Raw genomic sequence first — 17,479 nt, 5'->3', positions numbered from 1 at the left:
ATGACCGAATCAGCGTCTAAATTGAATCGGTTCTTCCCTGACACAAACCACATCCTTCTACTAGTTTTCGTGGTAATCTGTCAAGTAGCTTTTCCATAATCCTGCAAACTAACAGAAAAGCTCTGGTGAAATCATAACCTCCTTGTCGGAGCTTATTAAACAAATCGTAACATTTAAGAGGTCGGAACCATAGTTCCATTAATCATATAGGTGCTTTAGCACTAGACGTTATTTTCACGACACACACACATTAACTTTCTAATACAGTCGTGAAAACAGCCAGACACCTGACCACATTAACACGAGCAAAAATCGAATTATGATTTACCTACTTTTTCATTATAAATTTAACTAACACACACATCTGCGTACTGTCTGTCACTGCAGAGGCAGTCCCGGCCCCCGTAGCTTCATCTTGTAACATTTCTATTTTTGATTTATGCTGAACCCACAAAAGCACCTGCAGCTATCCCCCCCCTCCGTCTTCAATATGTCTGGATGCCACGCTGTATTCTTATTGATCTGTCCATCTTCCAGCCTCTGTCCCGGAGATGAATACAAGATTGAATACCCTATTTAGCAGCTGCTGTGTGGACGCTGGGGAGAGACAGCGCAGGGGTGAAATGAATTAGATTGAAAATGAAATGGATATTCAAAACGAATGTGATGTCAACGTTGCCTTGGGGCCTTTGTGAGGAGCAGTGGCCTGCGTGTGCATTTCGTATGTATGCCAGTGAACGGATTATGTAACTATGGTGTCACATAGGCGCATCTGTTTGAGCCAGTGCCATTGCTGTAAAAGTGCATTGTCTCGCTCCGTAGCAATGCTCTGTATTTATGAGTCCTCACAAATTACTCAAGACTAAAGGGAAAAACAGTCAATATATCAAGTCATGAGCAAAGTACCACTTAATACAGACCAGTCAGTGATTTATACTTCCAAATTATTCCTTGTCATTAGTAGGTCCACCTCAAACAGTTCTACAATATACTGTCCCTTTATTACTGTTTGCCTGCTGGACGTTGTGAGCAGAGCTTTTTATAAACAGTCTATGATCCAGGGTGAAGTTAGAAAACTTTGTGTTCATCCAACCTGGTTTATTTGCGATGAAGATTTTACAGTCAATGCTTTTCATATAATGAATTTACTGTTCACTGTTTATGTTTTAATATAAGTTAGAATATTTACTGTATTTTTTCCATACATTGCATGTCACTATTTCAGTGTTCGTCAGACTTTTGAAATTAAAAGCTCTGTAATTTATTTTCCATTGTAGTAAAAGGAGAAAGAATGCCACAGAGGAAGTGATTCTGTGAATGTTGTTGCAATGACGTAGATCTGCAGCCGTCACACCCGTGAATGTCTGTGTCAATCTTATGAAATAAAAAGAATAATAATATAATTGCCAGTATCCAATGGCTGCTGCAGTTTATCCGAGGACACAGAAGAAGACATGTTTAACTAGGCCAACAGACAGGATTTTGATTGCATGCTGCCCCGCCCCACTGTCTAAAGGTTGGGCTGTTTATTTAAATTTGTATTAAGATTTAATGTATCTCATGTCCAAATCACATCAAACTCGACACTGCACTTCTATGTGCCATAGATTTTGCCAATAGATATGGACTGTTTTGTTCGATTGTCGTCTACCAAATTAAAAGTGTGTTTTGCGTCTGTATTGAGTAACGACAACGCTGATTCTAGATATTTCCACATCTGCACTGCATCTCATCTGACCTGCGTGTGTGTGTGTGTGTGTGTGTGTGTGTGTGTGTGTGTGTGTGTGTGTGTGTGTGTGTGTGTGTGTGTCTTTAAAATCACATGAGGTGCTCCTGTTTAACACATTGGAGAAAGTAAGAGGGAAAAAAGGATCAGCTGTGAATAACAGTTTTCCAGAAGTCTGTCAGCAGGATGGCCGGACATTAAAACGTTTTCCATCCTACTTATTCTTAATGTTTCAAGTCACGTCACTGTCACTTTTTTATAACGTTATAACTGTAACCTATAACCAGATGAAGGATTTTAGTCATCACACATCTGGATCTTAAGTTATCCAGACGCCCTGTGACCGCCCGAGAGCGATGGAGAAACACTGACTTTTAACGTAAAACCGCTTTAGTCTGTGGTTTTAATTATCGTGTCTGTTTGTTTTGCAGAGGTGGAGACCTCTGCAGATAATTTGGCTCCCGGCAAAAAGCCCCTGAACAATGAACACTAACCTAGAAACAAACACACACATAGAGACAGACTCACACACAGACACACACACAGCTGGCTACTATTTCCACCCAGCTGGACCTCGCATGCACTTGTGGAAAACCCTGAAATAAGTGGCAGAATAACACAATAAGAAATCCAAGAGCAGCAATGTGTGAAGGAGAAATCGGACGATGAAGCAAGTGGAGGGCTGGGAAAAGGAGAACAGCCCAACCCAAGACTGCCAGTGCTGACTGACTCAGTGTGTGTGTGTGTGTGTGTGTGTGTGTGTGTGTGAGCAAAGACAAACGCACACAAATGACAAGAAGTCCCACAAAATAGGTGTGGAAATAATTAACTGAGCATTGAGCAATTCAAAAGAGCGGCTGGTTGAAATTCCTCCAACACAGAGTGAAGGTGACACAGTGGAGTCTTTGCACACAACAGCGATGCTTGCTGCCCCTGTATGGAGATTAATACAGAGGCGCTCCGGCGTAACAGAAAGAACACGTCTCTCTTGCTTCAACTCACATCAAAATCTATTTCACAGTAGTGCAGTGGGAGCGCTAAAGAGATTCCACTTCATTCCCACTATCACTGCACAACTCATAATCTGCAGACCAGACGTAAGTGATAGCTGAACCTGCAACTAGTGAAGAAACAAGTGAATAACGCACCATGACGTCCCTTTCTGAGAGGGCGTGTGTCACAGGATCGGCTTCTCTATTGCACAAGATTCCTTCATTATTCATGCGTCTTGTGGTCGGACTGGGCTGTCACAGCAGACACAGCTGTTTGAGTGATTGTAAAACTGAAAGCGGCGCAGGCAAGTTAGAGCAGAGTTTTCTATGGTTACAACAAACAAACATGGCAGGTTTAATTATTCAGAAAGTTGATTATTATGTTTGGTTTCCTTTTAAAGCTGTCAAGGAAGAGTGTCATGTTAACGAGGGGTTGGTATACGTAGCCTATGTGTCATTCTCGTAATGGCATGACTCCACTTGTCCTCTCAATGCCACAGAAAGAACTGTTTTGGTTTTACAGCCATGGGTTGGGCTGTTTTACTCTCATGGCTCTCATCAAGAGGCAGCTAGTTTGAGTGAAGCAGTTCTGATAAACTCACTCCACACTATCAACAACACCCATCAATTTTCTTCCACTCATCCACCGTTGAGTCGTGGGAGCACCAGGCTAAGTGCCATGTTCCAGATATCACTCTCCCCCCAGCTATGCTTTCCAGCTCCTCCTGGATGAGATACGTCGTCCCTCCAGTGAGCTCTGGGTCTACCCGGTGTTTGAAAAACCTCTAATGGAAGGCGCCCAGGAGACATCCTGATAAGATGCCTGAGACACCTTATATGGCTCCATTAGATGTAAGGGACTCGCTGGACAATTTAGTGGAGCTGCTCAAAAGCAAGCAATTCTAATGAGGAGCTGGTGGAGACCAAAATAAAGCCAAAAAGATTTAACACTTACTCTACACTTTGAAATTCTTCAGAATATTTGGATTAATCATTTGCGATCAGAAGCCAAAGTAAGTAATTTTAATAAATTAAAGATTACTAAGCAGCTTAGCTATTTTTTTTTCTAAATCACTTTTTAAAGATCAACTTAATCTAAAAACAATCTAGATGGATTTTGTCCTTGCAGAGAAATACAACACAAACTTCAGGAGGACCCTCTCCAAAAATGTCCAACACAATCACAACTCATTGGATTTCAGTCAGGGATCTTATACCTGAGAGCTGCTATATTACAGCTTTTATCTAAATATAATTTTCTTTTTAGGAGGCTAAGGGTTTGCACTGTGCCTTTTGAAAAGCATAAAATATCCGGTACACAAATGGTTATCGAGCGGCTTTCGATCGGGTGTAAAATGACTCTCATATTGAATGAGGTGATGCTGTCTCTGGAGGAAGTGGAACAGGTCATACAGTGATCTCTTTGTGCCTGTGTCTCCTTTCATGCACTGCACACACTCGCAAGCAGCCAGGTTTCTGAGCAAGAATGGAGAGGAAGAAAAAGGTGTAGGTGAAGAAGAAGAAGAAGAAGAAGGGAGCGTTAGACTGTGTGGACCTTTCAGGGGAAGTGAATGGAGAGGGCTCTTAATAAAGGCTAGAACATCAGCATCGCCCTGCACAGGAGACAAAGGGAAGGCTGACGCTGTGGGGGAGCAACACATTACACAAACACACACATGCAGGGTTTGGTGGTCTTCTGGGACAAGAATGAGTGATGACTTGGTCTCCTCCGAACCGACAGCAGGTCTCTGCTGCCTCCAAAAAGCCCCTTTTAAAAGCCTCGGCCTCAGTCCCAGCGAAGTAACTTGGGGGTGATAGAAAGTAATCTCAGGTTTAGATGAGACGGACCCAGCGCTGCTAGATTCAATGACAATGTGCATCGGGAGAGAAAGCCTAAAAAAGACACGAGATAACGGGGCCTTGTGTCTTGTTATCTAACTGAGAAAAAATGTGGCACGTCTCAGGAAGCCAACCTTGGGCCCAGTGAGAGAGAGGAAGAGAAGGAAAGGGGAGGGGGCCGAGAGAATGACACTTGATGTCCTTTACCACACAAAAGAGAAACACACAAAAATAATGCATTTAGACCATTTATTACCCACCGACTATAAACGTCCAAGGCTTAGGAAAGAGAGGGAAGTGATGCAGCGATGCATTTTCAGTCTTTTCTAAAAATAGCACTGTTTATTCTCCCCCTCCCCCTCCCCCCCCCCGAACGGTCTCTGAGACGCAGGATTCACTTTTCGTTCACTTTTCACTGCGCTACACACACACACTTTTCATTTCCTCTCCGGTTTGCGTTTAATGAAGTTCACAGAATCGTCCATCTCGGTGTTTCATTGCGGCGCTGAAGGCAACATGCTGCTGCACGCTGAAAAGAAGACTGCAGGATGGAACAGCGTGCCAGTTATTACATCGCTTCGCTGAATCCCTGTGCATTAACGGTTGTGTGTATGCAGACTGGATCGATACGAATGCTGACCCAACAATAACGCAGCGCGGCCCGCTGACAGACGAGAGCTTTCGTCAATAATGTTCTTCCATGGCCTCGATGCACTCTGGAGAGAGGGATGCACATGGAATGTAGCAGCTTGAAGGTCCAACAGATACATTTGTGCGTTATTGTCTGAGTGAAAATGTGAATATTCCAGACATACATTTCTGTGACTGTGATTCTGTGATTCATATCTTTGCGTAAGCGTCATTAGCCCTATTCTCTCGGTGCTACTCCGCTTGTATGCCACAGGTCTGACACAGAAAGGACGCTGGTCCATTATCAAGGTTCAATGAATAATACAGATGCTCCAGAAAGCTTATGAGGACGTGCACACGCTCACATACACTCAGGTCGTGCATAGCCTCACTGTGTAGAGAGATGAGGAAAAGAAAGAAATCCCTGCCTGAGGTTTAAATTGACTCTAACAGGCTTGTCTCTCATTTTCAGACACTAATGCTCAACTCTGACAACCATGACAGCCCCGAATTGTTGTTCCAGCAATCTCGGTAGATTTGCTACACCCATCCAATTCAGCTACACGATACACTCCAGCAGACTGTGAATTACATCTGAGTAAGATTTCTCTCAAATGAATAAAGGAATTGCGGCAGCGAGGGAAGACTGTATCGTAGCCGATGCATTTTAAAGTATTGGATTTGTCTTTCTCTTCATTGTTCTTACGACAGTTAGGATAAATATTATCAACCTTTTATTATCTAATTAAAAACATGTCCGTCCTTCGATTTTCTAGACAGCCATTAATCCGATCAACTTCAAACCAAGGTTGATCTGAAGTCTTTAGGATGAGGTTCTCCAGGAACACAAAATGAAACAAAGCTGCAGCAAGTTTAGTTCTTCAGTACAAAATATTGATTCTGCTGTTCAGGGTTGCTGTAGGTTCACACAGTGATTAAATTAATATACACTCACTTGTCAATTTATTAGGTACAGCTAACAAATCCGCCTTCTGAATTTGTGGTCGAGTATTTGATCTGGTACTTGAAAAATATTATTATCGTTAATTTTAGTACATAGCAGTGGTGTGGAAATCTGATGATGCTTAGATGATTAAGTACAAATATTTAACTATTAATGGGGTAAGAAGCTTGTTTTGAAAAGGCACTGGCCTTGTGAATTCTAATTATAACAGCAGGAGAGTGCGTTTAGTGAGTGTGTGGTTCACATTCATATTTCATGACCAAAGACTAAGACAGATAGTTTGTGCAACTTTGAGATGTTGATGATATTGACTTATTAAAACAGTGATTGACCAAACAGGTTTTTACAAACATTAAACAGTCAAATCTATGAAATGGCATTTTGCCAGTAACAGCTCATCCTTTGCCGTACGAGCAGATGTACAAGTTTAATCAATGGCTGCTATCGATGAGTACAATTTGTGCCACATACTGTAGAGCAGGGTCATCGTGTTATCAGGAACACACTGATAACATCTGAATCATTTTTCACAGACATAAAATTATTTTGGTTCATCTTCACGTATCTGTGGTAAAAATCACGTCACTCAAGTAAAACACAACTTATCTCTACTTCGTTAGACACTACACCTGAAAACTGAAACTGTCCGCTCGGAGTTGAATCACAGAGTTGCATCACTGTCTGTATCTGTGGTGAGAGGAGAGTTGACCGATGAGGTGGTTTGGTTTTCAAAGTGAAATGCTAAAGCTCCTAATTAGTAACAATTTAGATTTAACCTGAATGCCAAAAAGGAAACCTGATAGCGTTAATGAGGCCATGAAGTAACACACACACACACACACATACCTTTCCTCTGCACCACAACAGTGAGGCAGCCCGCAGTGAAATCTAACCATAAAGATCACAGTGAGCGCTCCACAGATATTGAGCTGACGCATCTTTTCTTGTGAAAACGTCCGGTATAATCGATTATAGATATAACGACGAGTTATTACCCGGTGGGAAAAGTTCCACACTGTGGCATCCTTACTGCAGTGCATCCGACCTAGAGCTCATCTCCCTGCACCCTCCTGCCTTTACATGCACCATGCACCGGTGTGAGGAGTGAGGAACCAAAAGAAAAGTAAAGGGTGAGATACATGCCTGTGCTTAGCTTTAAACAGAATCAAAACAAAAAAAAGCACAGAGAATACCCAGAGGCCCGGGGATGTTTGTGAGTCAAAAACAAGACAAAAGGACTGTGGTGGAGCGAAGCATGTGCATGCATGTGTGCTATCCCACCACAGAGAAGAGCAGTCCTGAAGGGAAACAGTTGACAGAACAATGGTTCAGATAAATAGCAACAGAATCCCTTTGTTTGAGGCTGTTAAAATCTTGTGCCTGATTAGTATGAACATGTCAAGCAACTGGAAAAACTTTGCTGGAAATATGAGCATTGTTCATATCCCAGCAGCCCACTCTGATGACATCACTGACTCCTCCGTGTCCCTCCCTTTTTATAACATAGCTGGGAGACAACTATTCCCCGAAGATACCCGGCCCTAAGTACAGCACGACTAATCAAAACAAGACAGGAAAGCCCAACCACACAGCCTTTTTTATTGAGATATTTTCTTTTCCAGCTAGTTTTGCTCCTGAAAAGCAGTTTCAGCGGTAGAATACCTCCATGAGCTGGCCCTCCTGTTTATGGATCAACTGGAGCAGTTAGTGTGGGAGAAAATGACAGGAAACGTCTGGCCCATTTAACAATATATTTCCCTGAATACATCTGAGCTGAGCAGGGGGGGGAAAAATAGAAAAACGACACTGGGTTTGGCTGGGTTTGCCTTAAGGGAGCTCCAACCACACCACAAAAACAACACACACACATACACACACCCACAAATGAATCTGCACGCTTATTCACAGTTTATGTATTTTAAATTAACTCATGCGTATGCTCCTTTAAGTACGCTGTAAATCCACGGCAGTAAAGCCAGACAAACACATAAATATTGACCAAATTCAGAGGTGTCTTTTATCCATCACCACGACCAATACTCACCATATCCAGGAGTGTCTTCTGAAGGGGAAATGGCTGAGGTGCATCATGGACCTGTCACTGGGAACACCTGGACACTGTCCAGGCTTCATACTGATGCCCCTACCTGTTAACCTTTCACCCCCCACTGCTATCTACCTGGTTATCTATCTACAGGCACTGACCCACAGTAACCGCAGGCCCCAGTACAATGTGTAGTGACCCATACTACAGTCCACTGCTGTGATGCACCCATTCAGATAAAGATCCACCCTTCTGAACTTCAACCTCACTGGTTTAGTCCTGGAGCATCACTTCAAAACGCTCCGGCTCATGTCCAACAAGGATATTCTTAAAAATGAAAATATATAGCACCATAAAATCCATTGAGTTCCAGAAGAGAAATAAAAAAAAGTATCCCAACAAATGTGACAGTAAAAATAAGACAAAAACATGAAGTGGATGCAGACAACAGCCCAGTGTGAACTCTTGTCTTGTCAGTGAGAGTCTCAGCAGCGCAGGCACACAGGCGGCCACCCAGCAGCACCAGCTACACTCTCCGGTTGCTGCTCTTTTTTCCGTGGGATTCTTCCGGCAAAGGTTTGGAGATTACTGTCCCACATCCACATGGTGAGCCGGTTCAGGGACTCATTACTCCGGAAAACATTCCTTTTCCTGACAAGGCAACGACGCCGGCTGGAGAGGCAGCGGTAGTCACGGCAGCATGACAGAGCATGTTACACACAGAGCCGCTCTCTCTCACACTCACACACACACACACACACATCCACACTTTGTCTCTCTTTCTTTTTCTCCCTCTCTGCTCTGCCCTTTTACAACCTCCCAGAAAGGGGAGTGAAGAAATGGAGAGAGAGAGAGAAAAAAGAAAACCAGCCCAGCAGTCTCTTCAGTATCTTCCCTCTGTCTCGCTCGTCTCTCCTCCCTCCCTCCCTCCCTCGCTCCAGTCAGTGGGATGTCCTGACCCTGTGCAAGAGGTCCGCCTGCTCCCTCCCGTATCCCGTCAGCTAAACCTATTGATCCTCTTACCACATGCTGTTCGGCTTCATTCAGAGAGGTACAGGCCTGCACATGTACAATTAGCATACACACAGGACTGCAACGTAATATGGGCATAAGTGTTGACAGAAGTAGTTTCCCCCTCATTTCCTCCCCTTACATCCTACAGCCCTCCTCCATCATAACAATGCAGGGCTGCCGTTGCCCCATCAGGTTGTTTTTGTTATTGCTACTTTGAGCACACCCTCTGTCTGTCACTGTGTGCATGTCAGCGAGCCATGAGATTTCTAACCGCACAGCAAACTCTTATTTTTCCCTGTAAGTGTGTGTGTGCATATGTGACATGCAGTTTGTGCGTGTGACAGCGTCAGCGTGCAGGGGGCCTCTCAAGGCATGTTTGTTACAAGAAACTTGTTATACAGGATGTCATTGCCCTTACAGCAGTATAATGCATTCCACTGTTCTTACACCAGCGGCTTCAGGCTACACATGGAGGCCTGAGAGCCAAAAGGAGTAGACGTCAATGTGTCTTTTATATCCAACCAATAATGAAGATAATGAGAAAAATAACAGTAAAACTATAATTTATCCAATGCGCATGTTTTTTCAGAGCACATGCAACAGTTTTTCCTGCAATGTGTGCATGTCAATTTGTGCGCTTGTACGCCAGTGGTGTTGGTAAGGAAGTTATGAGTGGAGGTTGAGGTTAGCAGTGCGTGTGTGTATGTGTGCGTGTGTGTGCGTGTGTTTTGCATTAAAAGCCATAGCTGTGGCCAAGCTCCAGTTACTGCGGCCTGAAAAACAGGATCCAGCGCTGCTTCTTACACACATCCTGCCCGACACACACGTCAGCAGCCTCTCAACCCCTGCCAAGAGTCAAACCACCTCACAGCCACTGTACGCCTGCACCTTCAGCCACAGCGGCCACTCAGGAATCGGGCGGAGGAGCGCTGAACGTGGAGGAATCTGCTCTGCGGGGGGAAATGAAGACAGAAATGCAGTCCTCTCGGTGGGGGGGGGGAGGACATGTGGGGCAGGTTTGACAGTTTAGGCAGCTTCAAGGAGAAAAATTTCATTCGTGTGGTTTCAGAGGGCACTGAAGCACCTGTTATTCATAAAAGAAAACATCAACTCTCCATCTGCCTCTCAGATTTATTCTGAAAACTATCGTGCAGCTTCAGACATCTTGCGTACAAATGAAAACTGGAGACAGCGCTCTAATAACGGAATATACACTGCATATCCCCGTGTGCGAATGTGCGTGCATGTGTGTGGTGCTGTTGCATAATCTCTGTCCCTGCTTTGGGGGCTGTTGGCCCCTGCTCTACTCAACACTGGTGAGCTGTCACGACTCATCCTGCAACCTGAAAGAGAGAGACTGGAGGAGAGAGGGAAAATAAACAGAGTTCAAAGGCAGAGGCAAACAGATATAGAAAGCAAGAGAAGGAATTACAGCGAAAGAGAGAAACACAGATGGAGAGAGAGAGGGCGGGAGAAAAGACAGAGGATGATGAAGATGAAACCAAGGATGAAAACGTGGCAGAGCTGCAGGGACACAGAAAACCTTGAAACAAGGATATGCGACACACAGGAAGTTGATATGATAACACATCACAGCCATGGCACATTATTAACCCATCATCCTCCGTGATATATTTCCCATCTACAAAATATCTCGTCGTATTGGAATCATGATTGTATCTAACCGAGCGTCAGAGAGGCGAAAGGGCCGGATAACACAGCGGAACAAGTCTGTATTGATTTCATGTGTACTGACATTTAGCGAGGTACTTTTCTTCATTTGTCTACAGATAGATTGTCCGGAGAACGCAGTCTGAACAACCTCTCAGGTCATAGAGCCGGTCCAGCACGGCCTGCCAGTGGCTGCTTTAGCCTATTGTCATTGATTCTGGCTGCGCTGAGGTCAATCCCCATTTACATTCAAATAGGAAGGCAAATCTCTGCGGAGATCGAAACAAAAAAACATGTGCATGTTTTGTTCCTTTGAGGTGGGCCAGCTGTCCGTCACTCTGTGTGGCGCTGTGGAAATGCCTTGGGTCTGATCTTCCTCCTTGCTATTCACAGATGGTTATGCAGTGGCATTTCGGCAAAGGTTAACTCATTCCCCCTTCAAATCAGATGTTTGTAATTAGATTCCCACGTTTAATGGGGACACAGCGGATTTGAGGGCCATTGGCGAAATTTGAAGAATGTTTAAGTGGCCAAGAAATTGCTCACTTGTGGAGTGGAGAGGTTTTCATACGAGTCTTTGATTGTAACCGAGGCAAAAGACAGAAGGAAGGGACGTAATTCATTAGAAATAAAAAGGGATCCTAACAATTGAGCCGCTGCAGCCGGTGGTGACAGATACTGTACAGAACGTATACAGTGTACTGCGATTACCACACCTCACTATTACTACTAGATCTCAGTTATTTCAATGTTAGGCGGTTCAGTGTAGAAGTAGAATTAGTCACAGAAGATGCATTTCGCAAGACACCACTCAATTTAATAAAATAAAGAGAAAAAGACATTTGAGTATGACTAATGGCCCCAACCTGTCATCACAGTGAAGATTATCCCTGAATGTGTTTAAGCTTTTTAAATAAAACTGAAATGGGTAGATTCACTCACTGTAGCTCACAGTTTAATATAAAGGCTTAAATATTATGTATGATAATTGCCAACTACAGATGCAAATGAAATCTTTCCAAGTATTTAAAACACTATGGATTAAGCTAGATTTCTCATTAGGTAAATATTGTACTTAATCTGATACAGAAATGCTGCAAATTATTTATGTTGGCCCTGATTACTTCCCTCTATAAAATGTGTATTCCTTCGGCGCAACTCATAGCCAATAACGTACGAATAGAAATCGCACAGAAACAGAAAGAGAGCGAGACAGCAGCAACGTTCAAAAGCAAATCTATGTCAGAATCTGCAGCGTTTCACTTCCAGCGATTGAGACGGAAAACAAGACTTAATTCGCCCTCATTTACAAATCATCCCAACGAGATGGCGAGCCGGGCTAAATGGTTACAAGCTTCATGAATATCCAGTTAAAGCCCATCACCGTGAAACACCGATACCTATTTTGACTACTTAATGAGGCCGTTTTTTTTTCCTGAGACCAGGTACAGATGGGAAGTATCAGTGGTCCATAACCCGAGGCAATCCCCACTACAGCACCATCTGTTGAGGACGGGTCTCGTAATCGACCTGCTCTTCCCTCCGATACCTTCATTATCCCATTACACTGACAAAGAAAACATGACTTTAAAGTGCCAACAGCGAAATAAAGAGTAACATGATGCAAATGGCACATTGTGTTAACTGTTGTAAACCCACCAACATGAAATGCAACACTAGAAAACCCATTTTCTAGTGGGATTCATAGTTTGTTATAGAATAGTCACCATAACATCAAATTAGACCCAGAGTTTGTTTAATACTTTTTAAATTATTTGTCCCTTTTCCATCCATTCATTATCTATACAGCTACCTTTTTAAAGGGCTGTAGGGGGAGCTGGAGGTGGGGTACACCCAGGACAGGTCGCCACCTAACCCGAGGAAGCTGGAGAAACCCCTCATGAGAAGAACCGCTGCACCAGTGTGCCGCCATTGTCACAATTCAAAAGGTCCAGTGTGTATGATCTGCCAAAACCTAAGAATCCTTTATATCTGGATCAGGTCCTCTCCCATAGAGTCCACAATGCTGCACCGCCCTATTTCTACAGTAGCCCACAACAGACAAACTAAACACTGACTCTAAAGAGGACCTTTTAAGTTACCTGAAGGCCAAATGAGGCAAAGGGGTTTTCACTTGGTTATAAAATGCAACTTCAATTCTGCCACTAAACCCTCAACTTTAAAACCCAGCATAACTTCAGTGTAAAAGTTGAACTGCCGACCTGGAAAAAAAACCCAAGGTGTAAATGTGAGAAGGATATGCAGGAATTTTTTACTAGCTCTGGTATTTCCCGCCCCTGACGTCACAAATTTCAGAGGTGCGCCAACACCAGTGATAAACAGAGAGCGGAGAAGCCACTGACACTGGCAGTCAACAGGGAAAAAGAAAGGAGGTCATAATCGTTTCTAATTCAAAACTAATACAATTAACTCTACGACTCAGTCTCATGAGGTACCTGACGACAAACTGTGAATGTGTCGAGCAATAAATGCCACTTTCCCATGTGTTTCTTTTATGTGTGTGGCTGGTTTCCAATGCACCTGCTTTCAATAGAGCACTCACTCAGCGCCGCAGAGCTGCAGGATTTATTGCGGCCTTTGGTATTTCCCACTTGACGTCACAAATTGCATAGGTGTGACTGCACAAGCAATAAAAAATGTAGAAGCTGCATATTACAGGGTTTTGTTTTGGATTGTGAATGGCAACGCTCTCGTGAACTAACTCGTATAAGAGATTTACAGCTGTGGCGATGAAGAGTTTTTCTTTTTGTCTTTTTCTTTCGTTTTTCTCTCCTCACTCAACTGGCTGAAAATGTGCAATCAGTGTCCATTACTACGAAGTGAGCTGCTATACATTAAAAGACAGGATGGGGTGATGTTACATTTTTTATACTGATACTGAAACTTTCCTGTGGTATACGTATCCCCAGCTGGGGCGGCATTGTACTGCTATGCCGTTTACTGCCACAAGGTGTCTCCAGTGCAATTCAACTGTGGTTTTTAAACAAACTTCACACTCTTTGTTGTAAAAGGTTTTTGATTTAAATCCTGATATACAAATAAAGTTCTTTATTATCTCCACACGGCATAAATGTGATGTAACAAAATTGAACGACAATTATAAAACAACAAAGATAAAACTTGAGAACAAATCCCAACGCGTTTATGCTCGTCGTCTGTTTCTCATATTTCTCCATTTTGTCTCACAATTATGATCGTTTCTATTTCTTCACCTTTATTGACATTGTTTACAAAAAGGTCAGCTGTCACTACCATTACAATTTCAGCCACGTTTATTAAATGTATAAATGGCCAGATTGTGCAGCAGAATAATTTCATATTGGTAAGAAAATGGACACCATTGCATTTTTTTTTTTTTTTAAATCTTGCGATACAGTATTACCTTTCTACTGCCCAACCCTATTAGATGCTGTGTGATTGCTGAGTCACAGCTATCTGAACAATAACTGTATTGTTATTGTACAGTACTGTTTTTGACATATATGTAGTATTTTTACAATAATGGATAAGAAGAATAAACTTTTTGGTAAACATCTTTTATTCCAATTCCCCGTTTGTGAATAGTTTTGGTGAAAACATGAATGCAGTGAAGCAGTTGAAATATTGTTTTGCATCCAACGGCTTGATGGCAGCAATCTGCTATAGAAAAAAACCTCCTGATTGGGGTCAGACATGCAGCGTCCGAACTGACCTGCATCCTCGTCATCTGACTGTCTTGGATAAACGAACGCACATGTGCAGGCGAAAGTTCACTATACTTCCCATGTGTTCTGTTAATTGGCAGCATTGTGCACTGGATCTGCTGACGCTAGAGCGTAATTTGGACCAATTGGACGCTGCGCTGCACATTTCAGTTAAAGCTTTGTAACCGGGACATTAAAATAAGCTCACCCGCTCACCCAGCAGGGACGAGTATGTTTTGACTGTGACTCGCGGAACATGAGAGTTCGAATGTTGTTAAATTGCAGCTCTCACCAGTCATTGTGCTGTATAGTGGGCACTTGTAATTGAGGGGCTCGTTACTGTTTCCACCAAAACCCATTCTGCACTGTTGCTATAGTGCTGTAGTCAACATGTCCTGTGAGGAACAAGGCCAATAAAAACGTCCAAAAATACAGGTTTTGGGTTTTTTGTTGAATTTGCAATAGTCTCCTGCTGGTACATCTTAGATAGATCCGTGAGCACAGAGACCTAAATCCTAATAAAGCAACACAAACTGTGAAACTATAATTAAAACATGCGCAGTTGTCAAAGTGAATAACAGCATCCCAAGAGCCCAAAATGCCCTCCTAATTTGAAGCATTAACCGGGCTATTAATTGCCCCGGCTCATACCAGGCCATTGCTTGTTTCTTCAGGAGGACACCAGTGTAATTAGTTTAACGTGATAAATTGTTTGGCTCTAATTTGCCCGTTGTGGTTTTCACTTGTGAGCTGTGAGGACATCTCTCGGAGCTGAGGTCGTTAAAGATGTGGAAAAGTGACAGGATATTAAGATATTGTTCACAGATGAGTTGAGGGAGATCCGTGCTCTCCATCAGTGTCGTGCCGCTGTCATGCTGAATCTCAGCAACCCGTGTCTCGGTCCCTGCGCAGATCTACTGTTTGCACCCACTTCTTCTCCCTAAATATCTGGAGCCATCCCACCCAGTCGTCTCCGTACCTCCATCCCCAGCCATGGTGTCAGCTCTGTTGCTCAACCCCTCCAAAAATAGACTTCTCCTGCATTGCACCAACGTTGTGTCACTGTTGCAGCTCCACTGGCTCCCCCCTGCACTGGCCGACTTGTCTGAGCCTTAATCACTGCGCTGGATGGGCTGAGTGTCTATCTGGCTGTTATTAGTAATTCCTCTGAGGGATGATATGACCCGCTGATGACCTCCGGTGATACGCTAATTACCGTCGGCTCAGGGGACCAAGCATTTCTGCTGTTTTCTGCTGAATTTCACTAAGATCCTGTTCACTGTAGTTTGTTTTAAGGCAAAGTATCTAATTAAGAGCAGTGGAGAAAAATCTGCAACTGGATCTTGTCATTGAAAATCTTTTGATTTTCATTGTGGGTTTTAGAATTTAATGTGAAACTGAGGTTTACTGGAGATGTTATGTCTAATTTACAATATCTACCACACAAACAAATGTAATATCCCATCAGTGAAAGCACTTTCAAAGTATTTTAAACCGTTTTTAAACCCAAGATAAATGTGGACAGACGTTGGATAGATTTTATCAGATGTCTTAAGTTTGATTTCACTTGGCGTCAACATGTCTGTCACAAGATGGGAAATCACAGTTTAATAATCCAAAAAGCACATGTTGTCACTGCATATGCAGAAATGTTGGTGCAGTTGAATTCCTCTAATGCTCTTGGAAGAAAGAGAGGATGCAGTAAACAGCCCACAGAAAGAGCAGACATCTGTATATCCGATCTGTGTGACTTCTGCACGAGGCTCCGCACTTGTGATCACTTTGGTAATTCTATAAGTTTATTAGGTATGTATACAGAGCAGATGCAGACTGTACTTTATTATATATGATTAAGGATAACTTAACAAGATTAAGAGTCTTGAGTCACATGCACAGTTCAGCGAGGTTTTGCTTTGAGGGGAAAACTTTAGCACGCTAACATGCTCGGCGGTTAGTTTAGCATGTTCGCATGCTAAAGTTGGATAATTTGCACAAAAGACAAAGTGTTGCTGAGGTTGGCGGTAATGTCATTTGTTATTTGGAAAGTATTGGAATATTTAAAGATTTGACCTATTGGTGGGGCTAGTTTTAAAATAAAGAGACCACCAGAGCGATATCGATTCATCCTGAGGGAAACATAATTGTCTATGCAAAGCTTCATGTCAATCCATTTCATATATATTGAGACATTTCACAGTAAACATTGACCTCGTGGTGGCGTTACAAGAAAATTCATAGGATCCATCATCTGGGAGATTTCCCTGAAAACACATCGGCTGAACAAAGGCTTTAGAAAGACTTGTAATAAAACTGAAGGAAATTTGTGTAATAGAAATTCATTGCATGTCTTCTTTCTCTTCCTCTAACTGCCTTAAATTCCATTATAGGGCCATGAATTATGAAGAAGCAGCAGCATGGAGGAGGAAGCGTTGTGGGGGACTTGTGTGACATTAAACTGTTAAAGTAATTACACGTTAGCAGGAGGTTTGCAGGCTGTAAAATTATCTACGTCTGAAAACAGCACAGTCTGTGACACTGTGTCTGCAAACTGGGGCAGAAAAACCACCAAACTCTGTCACACAGAACAGAAAACGCCCTTTCACTGTCGTCATGGGTTCATGTTTACATGCACAGCAATAAAAACGTAAGTAAAGTGAATACAAACGCTTTACCAGAAGGAAACATAGAAATAAAGTCACGCTTATTAAGTCTGCTGGGTTACAAGGCAACAAAGCAACGAGCTGCTCTTGGGTTGTATTTTTCTTATATCTAGATTCATTCAACAGAATACTGGTCTGGATGAGGGCTGAATTCGATTTCTGTATGTTTCTGACTTCCAGTTGAAAGCCTGTTATACAATTTAAAGTGTGATTGACTCAAAAGTCTGGTAAAATA

General features: G+C 42.9%; 1 protein-coding gene across 5 annotated transcripts in view; it reads right to left on the bottom strand.

Annotated features, from left to right (window-relative positions):
* The window catches only part of pde4d (phosphodiesterase 4D, cAMP-specific), a 177,037-nt gene that overhangs the window by 44,818 nt on the left and 114,740 nt on the right, over positions 1 to 17,479 (bottom strand). Inside the window, exon 1 of one of the 5 annotated variants that reach the window (XM_034595970.1) lies at positions 8,196 to 9,088. The exons of the other annotated variants lie outside the window; for them this stretch is intronic. Coding sequence (XP_034451861.1) covers positions 8,196 to 8,284 — 89 coding nt within the window. The 5' untranslated portion in view covers positions 8,285 to 9,088. Of the gene's footprint in view, positions 1 to 8,195; positions 9,089 to 17,479 lie in introns of those variants that run through there. 5 annotated transcript variants of the gene reach the window in all.

The sequence above is a fragment of the Hippoglossus hippoglossus genome, chromosome 9 (assembly GCF_009819705.1).
Source record: "Hippoglossus hippoglossus isolate fHipHip1 chromosome 9, fHipHip1.pri, whole genome shotgun sequence".
Classification (NCBI taxonomy): domain Eukaryota; kingdom Metazoa; phylum Chordata; class Actinopteri; order Pleuronectiformes; family Pleuronectidae; genus Hippoglossus; species Hippoglossus hippoglossus.
This window is presented reverse-complemented; position numbering and strand designations above follow the sequence as displayed.